Consider the following 13,274-nt stretch of genomic DNA (forward strand, 5'->3'; position numbering starts at 1 on the left):
AAGAATGTGCATATAAAATCGACAAAAAATTGAAATGAAAATTCAAAAAAAAAAAAAAAAAAAAGAAAAAGAAAAACCATTAGCGAGAATTATAGATTTAAGCGACATGCAAAAGATGATTAGGAAAGAAAAACAAAACCGCCTCAGATGCTACCGGGTCCGTCCATAAAACGCCCCACAGCCCGAAGACTTCTCCCATCCATCCATGGGCAAACGCCAGCGACGCAATTGATCGAAAGAGAGAGTTAATTGAATCAAGGCAAAAAGGTAATAATCGTGCATGTCATTTGTCCTAGTTCATTTCCATAGAGTATTCGTCTTCCTCTTTGAAACTCATTCCAGCATGGCCAGAGCTATTCCAGTACTGTGGATGGGTTCCACCACTATTGTTTCCGCTCCCGCCACTGTGAAAGCCGGGACTAAGGCTCTGCGGACTCAAGGTATCGGTTTGATTCTGTTGCGGAAGGGCCTCTCCGGCAATGTTGGTGTGTTTGGGGACGCGGAGACCACTTCCTGGAGCTCGACTGTAGAAGAAGGTATTCGGATCGTTCTTCTCCATGGCATCAATTAGCTCTGTGCGCATACGCTTCTCCTCTTCAGTCTGCTCGAATGGCCAGGTACCGCCAAGCGATGCAATCAACTCGGCTAGCTCATCTTCCTGTTGTAGTTTGACGTGCATTGCCCACATTAGATCTCTCGTCCAGCCAACAGCACCATTTAAAATGTCGCCTTTGTTGGGGCCCTTCTCCTTTTCTTCGATGGGAAGACCCATAGTGATATTTCCTGGCGTAGCTCGGCGACCACTTCCTCCAGCAAGCAGCGATGTTGCAGCATTTGGGGGACTCAAGCCAGATCCGCCAGTAGAAGTAGCCAGCGCTGAGTTATTGACAAGTTGCTTTCGAATCTTGTCATCTTCCAAACGGTGTTGAGGGACAAGGTGGGAAAGGTCCTGTATCCGTTCATTGATGTTATCACGTCTCCGACGCTCCACCATATTATGCGAAGCCCGTCGACGTCTTCTCTTGGCCTCCTGTGATTCCAGTGTTTGGGAACTATTTTGATGATGTCCATGTACGGAATCGACCTTGGCAGGCAACGAAGCATGCTTTCCAGATTTCAATATTTCCGATATTCCCGTATGGTGAGATAGGTGACCTGGGGATGAAATGGGAGATTCGATCAAAGACTGAGCGCTGCCAGGGGTACCGTCCCATTGATTGGACAAAGTTTTCTGGTGTCGATTCTGGAGACTCACTACCCGCATTGGTTGGGAAGGGAAACTGCCAGATTCCGGGGTCCCGATATTAAGCCCTGCGATGGCAGGTGTTTTTGGTGTCATTGGACTTCGTGCATCAGTAGAATTTCGGTCAATACCTTGGAAACTTGGCCGTCCATTGGCGTAGTGTTGGTCGAAATGAGTGTTCAGGCTCACATGAGGCGACGTAGCTTGTTGACCGTGGCTTACTCGAAACTGTTCGTAGTTGAAGTTGTTGCGGACATATGGGCTTTGGATTGGTGCTCCTTCAGGGGTGCTTGAGTAGACATTAGTCATTTGTCCCTGGTGGCTCATGGAGATGCCTGTAGGATGGCGTTGTGGGTCTTGGACAAAGCTCAGGCTGTTATCACGACCGACGCCGCCTTGCCCATTGAGATCCAAATCCAGAAGCTCTGCCGTATCGATGCTTGAATTCCCAAGGTTGAAACTCGAGGATAAATTGTGTTGTGAACTGAACGGGTAGGACATGAACCCGCCATTCTGCATTGAGAGTTCTGAAGGATCAATACCCTCGTTCCCCCCAGGATTTCCGAAATTAGATCCGAAGGAGGGACTAGGCATTCCAAATGTTGAGGACATCAAATATTGATGCGGGTTGCTAGGCTGATCGTCTGGCTCGTGTTTGATAAAGGCAGTAGTTTCAGCCATACTTGTTGTGGCAGCAAGATGACAGTTTGTTGTGACGTGGAAAACTGATGCTAATCTTGGAAACCAGCAAGGAAAACAATAACTTGAACCCGCAAAGCGGGACTTTTAGACAGCAACTTTCAAGAGACAGGAAATGTTTTAAAGATCGAGGGAGAAATCTACAGACATACATTGCAGTCAGTCAGTCAGTCAACCCCGTATGACTTTGAAAAGGGAATATCAAATGGTTTGGGGGGGAAAAAGGTGTGTCGTCATGCAATTGGACTAATATATATTCTCCTAGCCTCTATATTAATAATATATCGGGTGAAGGGGAACCCCATACCTTTTTCGCCAAGACAGCGTAGACTATTCCTAGCACGCAGGGATAAAAGATAATCGTAAACGCTGTGAGTCAGTAAGTCCACTTGGATCAGTAAGTCCACTTGGAACAGTTTATAGCGATTTCCGTGTTCTACAACGGGTAGATACAGGAGAAAAGTCGATCCCGAAGAACAAGGCTCTTGAGAATGATGGGAGGGTTCGAGTTGCGGAGGTTTATATTTTAAGCAATTGGCCGACTTTAAAGGATCAAAGGGAGGACTGGAACAGGGAAAGACTGTATCAAAATCAGATATATCTATGTTGTGTGTTTGTGGATTTCATGGCTGTTCAAGATTGTGAGACATCGATCGAGGAGTCACAGCCTTGGGGCAAAAATGAGGGCGCGCTTTGGAGAAGGCAGAAACGAGGCAGTAAGAGAGGGCAGTATGCGCAAATGGGAATAAACAGGAAGTGCAGGAGTGTAATGCTTGGCAGTAGAGGGAAGAAATGAAATGAGAGTAGAGGTGGTGACAGCGTGATGGTATATAACTGTCGTGGAGAGATGGAAGACGCCGTGGGGAAGATTGAAGTGGTAGGCGGAAAATAGAAAACCAGCGAGGAGAAAAACAAAAATACGCCCAATACCACGCTGGCAACAGCCCTTGGAGGCAATCGGCGTGGAGATTACACAGTAGCTCGGATACGGGGGTGGGGTTCGGTACAGTACCATACACCACCCTCCCGCTTTAGTGCGGTACCAGGTATGAGTGGTATTGCTCGCCTTGTCCCCGCCAAACTAACCTGGGTGTTGTGTATTTTATAGATCTCGCATCAAAAGGATTATTGCAGCTCAACACCACCATCTGCTTAGCCAGATGTCCAGTCCTCTTCTGCTTCCTCTCTCACTTCTCAAAGTCAACCAAGAAGTTTCGTTTTTTTCCTTGGTTGCTCAAGCCTTGAGATAAGGGAGCGGGGGCGGGGGAACTCTGTCAAATAGCAGTCCATGATTGCAAGAGCGCTAAGACGATTCGCTTCGCCAACTTGCTTGGGCTGCTCTGGTTGCCGCTAAATAAGTAGCGAAAACCGCGAGACGGGATCCATCTCATCAAACAGCAGCTGAAGCGTTGGAGTGGAGACCAAAAAGCTGGAGAAGCAAATCTCACGAAGGGGCAATGAATGATGGCTTCATTCGCCAGATTGCTGAGGGGTATGGTAGTGTGGGTGAGGGGGCTGGCGGGGTGGAATGAATGATAACAACAAATAACCAACAAGGACAACAAAACACAAAATCTAACCACTCAATAAAATGGGCTGCCTCAAAATGACAATGATGGTGCTGGGTGAAGTGTGTTTATTTTATTCATTTTGAAATAAATAAACAAAAAGGAAACAAAGAAGGGAAAGGGAAAACTCAAAACAGAGATATCAACTAAAGACGGGTTCACTTACTCCGTGTTAAACTCGACTAATCATCGATCGATCAATAGCGTATCTTGACGATCTAACGGCTAGCCATGTAACAATCTAACTGCGGGGTTGCGTTACCGCCTGTGGATGTACCCGTACGACAAGATGCAAGTCGCTTGCGCCCAATGTGCAAATGCAATGCAATGCCTAAGGGATAAGCAACACAAAAAGACAGACTCCGAACTCTTTTGCGCTGTTGGCGTAACTCGAGCGCTTTTCAGATAAATACTCTAGTTGGGTTATCGGGTGTCTATGAAACACCACACGAGAGAGCGACGCGGATAAGTCGAAGTGGATCGGCGTCCAGTCAGCAGCCGCTGGAGAGTATGTTATACCTACGCCCGTTGATTGGCAAGGGCTTGATGTTCCATATGTCGACCGCGACGAAAGAATGAACTACTGCTTGACTTGGTTGGTCGAGTGCGATGTTGTAACACAATTCATATATCAAATATGCTGCAGAGGAAGGAAGCCAGATGCGCTGGCTGAGCTAAGTGAAAACGATAAATAAAAGGTGATGATGAAGACAGGAGAGGATAGAGATAGGCTGCAGAATGGTATGATAATCGAAGATAAAATGGGATGTCACTGAAGCAGCGAGACAAACGATACCGTACACTGGGGACACGGGGAGAAGACCGATTCATCAGAAGCAAGGGCAAGTTTCGACAGAATAAGACGAGGCAAGGGAAGCAACGAACAGGAGAGAATTAAGGGGGAAAGGGGGGGCGCGGCAACACATTTATGACCAGCGGGGGCTTGTCCTGCAACTCTCATTTGATATATAGACGGCGCTGGTCATGCAAGGCGTCGATCATTAGATATCCACGAGGTTTGCTTTCTGAAACTAGCTTGCTTTTTCCTTCTCATCCTTCTGTCTACTTTTGTTCATCCGGAGTCTATATAAATATCTCTCTCGCCGTTCTTTTTACAAATGTTTCCGTTTAGTTGATTAGGTTGGCAGGAAGGTATAACACCAATTACGATGCTTGACGCGCACGCCCACACTCGGGTTTTCGTGGCTGAACCAGTCAACTAGCAGTCAGAAAATCAGGTTTTTGGTATGCCGATTTTTACTATAAATCTGGGCAAAGGGCTGTGGCTGCACCGAAAGTAGCGAGGCAGGTGGAAGAATGGGTGGAGAAAACCATAGACAGATGGTGTGAAGCAGGAAGGGAAGAGACAAGAAGATCAAGCCCCATGCACAAGACAGGTAGGCAGGCAACCAAGATCACCGGTGTCAATCATCGTCAGCTGTCGCAATCTAGTCTAGGCAATGTGACTAATTTCATATCTCTTGATATAAAAGGGGTGGAAGAAGGGGGGTGTGAGTAAGTATCATGAAGCCCACAATACCATCCAGCAACTGACTTGGGGAATAAACGTCAAGGGGGCGCAGGGTAAAAGTGAAAATAGCATTTGGCTTGTGAATTTTGGTGGTGGGGTTGATTCAGGCGTGTTCAAGGGGTGCATGGGCGTAAGGAGAGCAGGGAGAAGGAGATACATTTCCTGACCAGCGGGCGAGTGAGTCCCTCTACCTAGGCGGGTTTTCATCAACCTTTTACTTAGGCATACACGGTGAATACAGAAGGCATATTGGGACGTTCAATGTTAAAGTAAGATTAAAAGTAGGACAGGATAACTAGTCTTTTTTTCTATCAAAATGAACAAGAATAACTTGGCAGCTAATCTGATATCAGTCTACACCTGGCAGTTAATCTGCAAGCTCCTGTTGAAATGCAGCATGCCTTAAAATGATCGACGGACTGGAACTGCACGAGTTAGATCCAGAAGCAAGATCAAAAGGTGAAGAAGGCAGCATTTGCAGAACTGACATGCATCTTGGACTTGGACAGCTTGCATTCTAGAAAATACAGACACTTAAGGATGTCGCGAGCATGACAAGAAGTTAGATCTACCAGCACCTAGATGGATACTTAAATAGACCCTCTTAAGTCTCTCTGAGTGGAGGTATCGAAGTTGTCACCTGGCCGCGCAAGAGGTCTCGGAGAGCGCCCTCCAGAAAGCGGAACAAGCGGGTCAAGATACGCTAGGCATCTCGTATCCGGATCGATGAACTAGGCCAAAATTACCAACAACCCTCTCCCATCCAACCACCCCAATCTAGAGTTCCGGATCGTCAACGTTGAACCACACATATTGCGAAATCTGGAAACCCTCTTGCCAAGCAGGACTTTCCCCATATGAATGGCGTGTCAAATCTAGACTGATATAGAGCAAAGACGCAGAAAATGCCAGAGATATGTTGATTTTGTTATTCCAAGAACTAGAACTTCAAAGTGGGCAGGTTTTACTCCAAAATATCTCCATGCTCCAGTGTGCAAGACCGCAAGCTTGGACATTTTCGGGAAGGATACGGAGTTCCCGTGCGGCAACTTAGAGGAATGGCGGTGGATATGGGGAGGGTATTATTGCAGGGTGTTCTGAGTTGTTGAAATAACCATTCTTGAAATGCTTCTAAACAAGCAACTTAATACCTTTCATGTATGATCAAACTTGGTTTGAATTGGCTCAAGAACAAAATATGCCATCACCTCTTTTGGCATTCATCTATTCACATTTTCTTCACTCTTTAATTCATGAAGGTTCAGCTGGGTTGCCACTATTGAATTACGTTCTGGATGAGTGCCAACCAAATGAGAAGATCCCTGTTTTCACGTCATACAAGGGCCCGTCAATTCACATATCAAGGAATACCCACAACAATCAGAAGTGCGTACGGCATCCCGGTCTTCGAATTGTGATGGGAAGCTAAAACAAGATTCGTAAGTGCCATGATCCTTGAACGTAATTTTTGTATGGGGCGCAAGGGTGAATATACGCTTGTCGTTTTGGTTCTCTCGTCAAAGTTTTTTGTCAGGAACTGGTACAACGGACGCGTTTATCCGCTACCAATGTCTTGACTGTTAGTTGGGATATGGGTAGGACATAAAAGTCTATAACTATGTGGCAAAATGTTCTCTTTATTAATGCCGGTCTGTCGATAGGTTCAGAGCAGCGACCGTGTCTCAGTTGCGCACGAAGGAAGCAATGACATATCACTACGCATGCCATCGGTTGTCGACGAGCTAGTCCGGGGTGTGTAGTTCATCCTGGCTGGTGATTCGACAAATTTGAAGCGACGCCGCAAAAGTTTCCAGTGGAAGCAGCATCCGTTGATTTTCGTTACCACATGCCTGGGTAGAACCAAGGCAACTCCCGTCAGCAAGGCTCGAATCAGCAACTTGAAAACCTTCGGGAAGCAGAGCTCGCTTATAGGCTATTGGGTTAGAATGAAGGTCAATGCTAGATTTCCGGGGTTGGAGGAGCATTGGCGAAAGCCGGAAATCGTTCTCTGAATGGGTACCAAGTTCTTATCAAAGGTCAAGGAATTAGAAAATCCTTTCGATCACCGAGGACGAATGAGGTGCTAGATTTCAACTTCTGATGTTTACCGATCAGAATAATCGATTCAGTGAGTCTGAGGTCTAAAGCTCTAACTAAACCATGCGAACTATAATCATGTCTGCAATGGACTGGCAGACGAAGAGCGTTTTGGACCGTAACAATTAGTTGATTGTTCCCCAAAATAATCCAACAAACTTAACTAAACCGGGGCTGTGGCTGCAAACCTAAACTTAGAGGCCCTACTATGTGTGACTAAGCAACCACCAGCCTCAAACCATTCCACGGAGCCGCATCTCGCGCCAACCTCAAACGTCAGATTCAACCTCAACTTTCGCTGTTGGCAGTTAATTGCTCAAGTGCTTCGGTCAGACACCATTCTTCAGCTACATATCCGTCCTGGTAAAAAAAAAACCTATGCCATCCAAGTAAACGATTCTATTAGGGTCTTTTTGGTAGCTACCCTCAAAGAGGGAAACTCCCAAGGTTTGTGCATCCCGGCCAAGTCATTTGCTCCTCCGCCAGAAGCAACACCACCCTTAGAATGATCATCTGACCCCAAACCTCAGTCGATGTTGACCCCGAGCTAACTCATGGTTGTTTAGATATTCACAGTCTTTGACCAGCATCCCCAGATATTACCGCTGCTACCTTCGTATCCTTGCGGTGATCTCTCCATCCCAGCATACCGGACCACCACTTCATTTGCTCCCACCGTCAGCAACCTTTGTTACTTGTTACTGCGCGTTATTAATTCTCCTGCTGGCTAGGACACCAGCAGACACACAAGGTCAGTCTGCACAATTACATCATATCTCGTGCACTTGAATGAAAATGACATGGTGTACTTCTGGGATCTCGACATTCCTCCCCGTCCTCCCCGCATCCCAGGTACTCTGCAGACACTTCTACAAGAGGTTGTCCAATGAATACTGACCATCTGACCAGCAGTTTACCCACCACCACGTTTTTCTTTAGCTGTATATTATCTGCGCGAGATATTTACATATATTCATGCATAGCTAGATAGTTCAGTTGCGTTGAAGGACACCTATCAGTTCTGGCCTGGTTTGGAATGCAGATCTCTCGGGAGGAAGCGAGCCGATAGCTAGCTGTTTCGTTAGACGACGTCGTGCATCTAGTTTTGAGCGAGGCTGGAAAATTTCAAAAAGAAGCTTGGGCAGCAAAAACGACTGAAAAAGTAAATAAACGCTAGCAAGCATTTCTCACAGCTGTTGTAGAAGATGGCATCCGCTTCGTTTCGTGACTCGATGAATTCCTTGGGTTGGGCTAGGAGGGAGCCAGAAACCGCACCTACAAACCAATCCTCGAACTCGATATTCTCGTCACTTCAATCACTTAACCCTTTTGCGGACCGCGGTTATGTTCAGCTTCCTGCTCAAGATGGTCCTGGAGCACCATTACCGCTCCCAACGAGGCGAGAGGAAGAGGAGGCATGGTTTGCTTGTGAGTCCCATGACTTATTCTTCATTAAGACCGTACAGTCGATTTCATGTCATCTCTATGGCCAGGGTGCAAGTGACACACCTCAGTTCCTGCGTCCGCGCGGTCTCACATGAACCTCTGCCGTAGGGTGATTTTGTCAGGACTCCAAATGCAATGGCAGTGTATTGTTCTCAGCTTCCCATTCGCGGTGTTCAAAACGCTAACGTTTCTGTCTCGTTGCGCAGTAACTCGATGGGACCGAATGTTGATATTTGCCGGCTGCATGATTGGGTCTCTGGTGTGTTTTGGAATTTGCATAGGACTAATTTTATTCCCTTTGATATTCAGACCTAGAAAATTTGCTGTCCTGTAAGTTCTACTCCCTGTCTGATTCTGCGTTGAACCTTTTATGCTATGACGTATGTCCTTTTTTTTTTTTCTTTTTGCCCGCACACCACACACGGACAAGGCCCAGATGCAATGCATCGGGGCTTGAATGACTCGAATCGCTGCCAATATCGGCTTCGGCTTATTGTGGACCAGTCCCTTTCTTCATTTCATTCTCTGCACGCCAGCATACCATCGTCGGCACATTTATCCTACCCTCCGACATTTTACCACTTCTTGTTGAAATGCCAAGTTAAAACATCAAGCTCAGACGTCATTCTGTTGGGATTCAAGATGGCTCACATTTTTGATAGCTAACATTTCTTTTAAAGGTGGTCCGTCGGATCCATACTCTTTCTTACCGCCTGGGCCGTCCTAATGGGGGCCATGCAGTATGCCAGGCATTTAGTGTCGGGGACTCGCCTCCCTTTCACAGCCGCATATTTTATATCCATTGCCTTAACTTTATACTCTGCTCTCGGAGTAAGTTTACCCTTTTGTTTCCATACTCCGGACTTTCATGCATATATTTCCCCATTTGGAATCATTTCATAGCGTCCGCATTTGCATATTATCCAATTTCCTCTTATTCGCAAAAAAAGAAAAAGAAAAAAGAAATACCTCATTCAGTCCTTCCCACTATTATCTCTATTCCACCCTCGAGTGTGGCTCGTGCGTGCTTCGCAGTTTTGAATTGGACATGTTACATTTGTCTCTCTTCCCCCCTCCCCCCCCATTTTGCACTAATTTCTTCACCGCAAGCTCCACCGTGGTAATCATATCAGAAACCATAACAGGTTGCTAAGCAAATCCATACCCTGTTTTTCTAAACATATCTTCAACATTTTCTATTTTAATCCCCCCGTCTCCGAAACCTGTCTGAAATCATTCCTTACAAAGTCATCCGACTAACTTTTTTTCTGACGTCACCGAACAGCTCCATTCTACAATCCTAACTCTGATATCCTCCATCTTCCAACTTGTTGCGCTTGTCTGGTATCTCGTTAGCTATTTTCCGATGGGTAGCACCGGCCTGAGACTTGCTGCGCGTGTTGGGGGAGGCAGGGTTACGGCCTGGATGAACGATTAGGGGAGATTTAAAGGATGGTGAGAGAGGAAGCATAACGAATATCGACGTAATACCCCCTTGAATTTTTATATTTGCATGATTGTTTGAACTAGCATAAGCAATATTTCGAATTATGTCTGCTGGTTACTTTCATGATGGGATCAGCAAACTGTATTATGATCGTTATATACCTTAGCTGTTGCCACTTAAGATTTTTCTATTTCTTTTTTGGCTATTTTTATTGGATGTTTCTTTAAGCATTCGAGCAAAACACATGAAGATTCTGTATGATTATTATTAGATAAGCGTTTTGTTCTATGTTAAATTTAGTTCCCCTCTACTTTGATACATTTTCAAATCATCACTTTCCCTTTTGTCATCTCTTTTAGTTCCTTTAGCAATGGATGGATGGAAGCTACCTAATACCGCTTATCTGACAGAATGGCAAGCTTGATTGATTGCAGAGTTTGCATGCTACGAGAACGACTATGATGGAAAGCAGGTCACGTGCCGGAAGTGTCCGACATCTATCAAATGGATAATCTCAACCGCAGTACGTCAACAAGTCTCGCCTCAGGCGAAGTTTGCCAGCAACGTCTACATTTGCCTAGACAATTTGGAGGTAGCACGAGCCCTTTGATCTGTGCCAAACACCTCTAGCCAGCAGGTCTTCGCGCAGTTTCTGAAAGCCATAAAGGCCTGGCAGAGCAGGGATAGGCTCCCATTGGCCACTCAGAGCAGGGTGGTCATTAGATGGGTCCCAGGCCACGCAGGCGTGGCTGGTAATGAAAAGGCAGATCTTGAAGCCAAAGCAGCCGCAGCGCAGGCAGCAAGTGCAAGCATGGTACCTCAACCTGACAGCATAGGCACTCTAGCTTATATAAAGCAGCACACTATGGAACAAACCACACGGGCCTTTGAGAACTACTGGGCCAAAAATCAGCTCAAACACTATATGGAGCTGGAGATCCCACTAAAGAGAGCCTCAACAGAGGTAAAACTTTCACACTTCACATTAGGAAAGCTCTATGCCGCCTGGTCAGGTCATGGAGACTTTGCAGCCTACCACAGCCACCTTAAGCATGAAGATGCAGAGTGCTACTGCCAGTGCAGACATAGCAAAACCCCAGAACATTTCTACTATTGCACTCTTGCAAGAAAAGCAGCAAAGCGGCGCCGGCCTATCTACAATCTCTGTGAGACACTGGCAACCTCGCGTGGGGCCCTAGAATTCAATAACTGGCTAAGAGAAACAGCCTTCTATCAGAATATCTGTCCAATGTGCCATCACACACCTCCAGATCAGATCCCACAGACCATCCCCTCCTCTGTCTTGCTCCCATCTTCCTCACCATCTCCTTCTTCTTCCTCTCTTTCCTCCCCTTTCTTTCCTTCCTTGCCTTTCTTTCTATCCACCTCCCCTACCTCCCTCCCACAAACCTAAAACCTCTCAAAACCTCTGCTCTATGGCAACTGACCCATGGGCTCTGCCAGTGCAGCAATACGCAACCCTTTTGCCTCATTTGTAAGATAGCTACTAGATAGGTAGTCGCCTATGGGCGCAGCTCTACCCGCCCTATAGTTCGACGCGGACTCTACTAGATCACGTGCCCATAAGGCACGTGGACTAACCGGGCGTTAAATAAAAACACACACACACACACACACACACACACACATACATCAACAACAAGTATCGATATCATTTTTAAGAATGGAAAACATTGATATCTTTGCATGTAGGCAAGAGTGGATTGACACCATTCTCCTGTCACCGCAATCCACCCATATCTTGGTAGGGAATCGCGACGTCTCATCTCATCTTATTCCTTCTACTTACCATCAATTTCAAATGTAGCACGGGCTTTAGATCTTGATATGAATAACTCGAAACATAGGATACAGTCTCATGGGAACGCAGCTAGGCATAGGAGATCAACGATAAAATGGAAGAAGTTTTCTAATGGAACAAAAATAATCACAAAAACCACCCATCCGATCTTATCCTCAACTCCATTTCCCCAGCCGGCCCTCTTAAATCCGCAAACCAATTTCACCTCCTCAATTCCTCTCCAACAGTCCCCTCCAACACCGTAACAGAAGTTATCTCAGCCTCCCAAATCCCCGTCTCTTCCCCAGCCCCAACCTCCAACCAACGCTTCAGCAAATCATTGCTCTCCTTCGGCTTCACGTTAGGCGCAGCAGTGCCAACCGTAATATGCGGGATATCATTCGCACAAGGCCACAAATCTCCCTCTTGTGGGCAAATGCGCACCACAAACGCCATGATCCTGTCATCCCACACTAGACGCTCGATTCGAACACGACAGGTGCCTAGGGTTGGGGTCTCGACTACATCACCGTTTGGTTGGTTGAGTTGCTTTTGGATGGCCGCTTTGTAGAGATCTTGGTAATGGGTCCAGATGGCTGGCTGGGTCGGTTGGGAGGCGCGGTGGATTAGGGTTACGTGGAAGGAGGGTTGGATGCGCGAGAGTTTCGGAGGTGTTATATAGTTTTGCTTTCTCGGGAAGGTGGAGGGTGGGAATAGTGAAGAAAGAAGGTGGTTATTTCGTAGACTTTAGGGATATTCTGAAGTATTCGAGGCGTTTGGCGAGTTAATTCGAGGCGTTTGGCGAGTTGGTTCGAGTTCTTTTGTTGAGAGCGTTTCGAGCTCTTTTTGTTTGAGAAGCTGAGGTCGTGTTTTGTCTCAACTATGTAGTTCTTCATGACTTCGTCGATTGCGTCGTCTAGATCGGATGAAGTTGGCAATTTGCCGTTCATGAGTTTAGGGAACGTGGAGTGTAGAACGGAGATGACTTTTTCCAGGTTCTCACGGGTAGAGGCCATGACGTTTAAGTCGATTACTTCATCAAAGCCGTAATCAGGGTCAGATTCTATGTTTACGGCTTCGAATCGATTCAAGAAGCCTTCCATAATCGCAATTACGGAGTCCCGGCCTTTGCTGTTGGCCTGGATGGTCTGATGGTTATCGCCTCGTTCAAGAACTCTTGCCTGAGTAACTTGCCTGATATCACCCAGCAACATTTCCTTAGGTTCATGGACATAATGGAGAGCAACAAATTTAGCATTTGGTACAGCCCTCTGAACATCCTCCATGATCTGCTTTCTTTCCCGCTTTTGGTGGTTGTTGCGGTCTGCGATGACAACCCTATGCGTTACGAGGGAATTGTTTACCTCCTGTGCAAATCGCTTTGGGCGGTTCTTGGGACCCTGAATATTATCATTCTGGATATGTCCCCAGCCAAATAATTT

At 46.4% G+C, this 13,274-nt stretch overlaps 4 protein-coding genes across 4 annotated transcripts in view; 1 reads left to right on the forward strand and 3 right to left on the reverse strand.

Moving 5' to 3' along the window:
• Positions 1-292: 292 nt before the first annotated feature.
• PADG_01824 (uncharacterized protein) lies at positions 293-1,924 on the reverse strand (the record flags this gene model as incomplete). The annotated part of the gene is made up of 1 exon (XM_010759290.1): positions 293-1,924. One exon carries the CDS (start codon positions 1,922-1,924, stop codon positions 293-295), a length of 1,632 nt encoding a protein of 543 aa, XP_010757592.1.
• Positions 1,925-6,783: 4,859 nt separating this feature from the next.
• Positions 6,784-7,026, reverse strand: PADG_11320 (uncharacterized protein; the record flags this gene model as incomplete). Its single annotated transcript, XM_010759576.1, has 1 exon — positions 6,784-7,026. One exon carries the CDS (start codon positions 7,024-7,026, stop codon positions 6,784-6,786), a length of 243 nt encoding a protein of 80 aa, XP_010757878.1.
• Positions 7,027-8,343: 1,317 nt separating this feature from the next.
• Positions 8,344-8,679, forward strand: PADG_01827 (uncharacterized protein; the record flags this gene model as incomplete). Its single annotated transcript, XM_010758788.1, has 1 exon — positions 8,344-8,679. The coding sequence occupies one exon, from the start codon at positions 8,344-8,346 to the stop codon at positions 8,677-8,679; it is 336 nt and encodes a 111-aa protein (XP_010757090.1).
• A 3,375-nt stretch (positions 8,680-12,054) lies between these two features.
• PADG_11321 (tRNA ligase) overlaps positions 12,055-13,274 on the reverse strand; it is a gene marked incomplete at both ends in the record, with an annotated part of 3,103 nt that continues 1,883 nt past the window's right edge. Inside the window, 2 exons of the mRNA XM_010759577.1 lie at positions 12,055-12,519; positions 12,579-13,247. Of these exons, the coding sequence (XP_010757879.1) occupies positions 12,055-12,519; positions 12,579-13,247 (1,134 nt within the window). The remainder of the gene's footprint in view (positions 12,520-12,578; positions 13,248-13,274) is intronic.

The sequence above is a fragment of the Paracoccidioides brasiliensis genome (genome assembly GCF_000150735.1).
Source record: "Paracoccidioides brasiliensis Pb18 unplaced genomic scaffold supercont2.2, whole genome shotgun sequence".
NCBI classification, from domain to species: domain Eukaryota; kingdom Fungi; phylum Ascomycota; class Eurotiomycetes; order Onygenales; family Ajellomycetaceae; genus Paracoccidioides; species Paracoccidioides brasiliensis.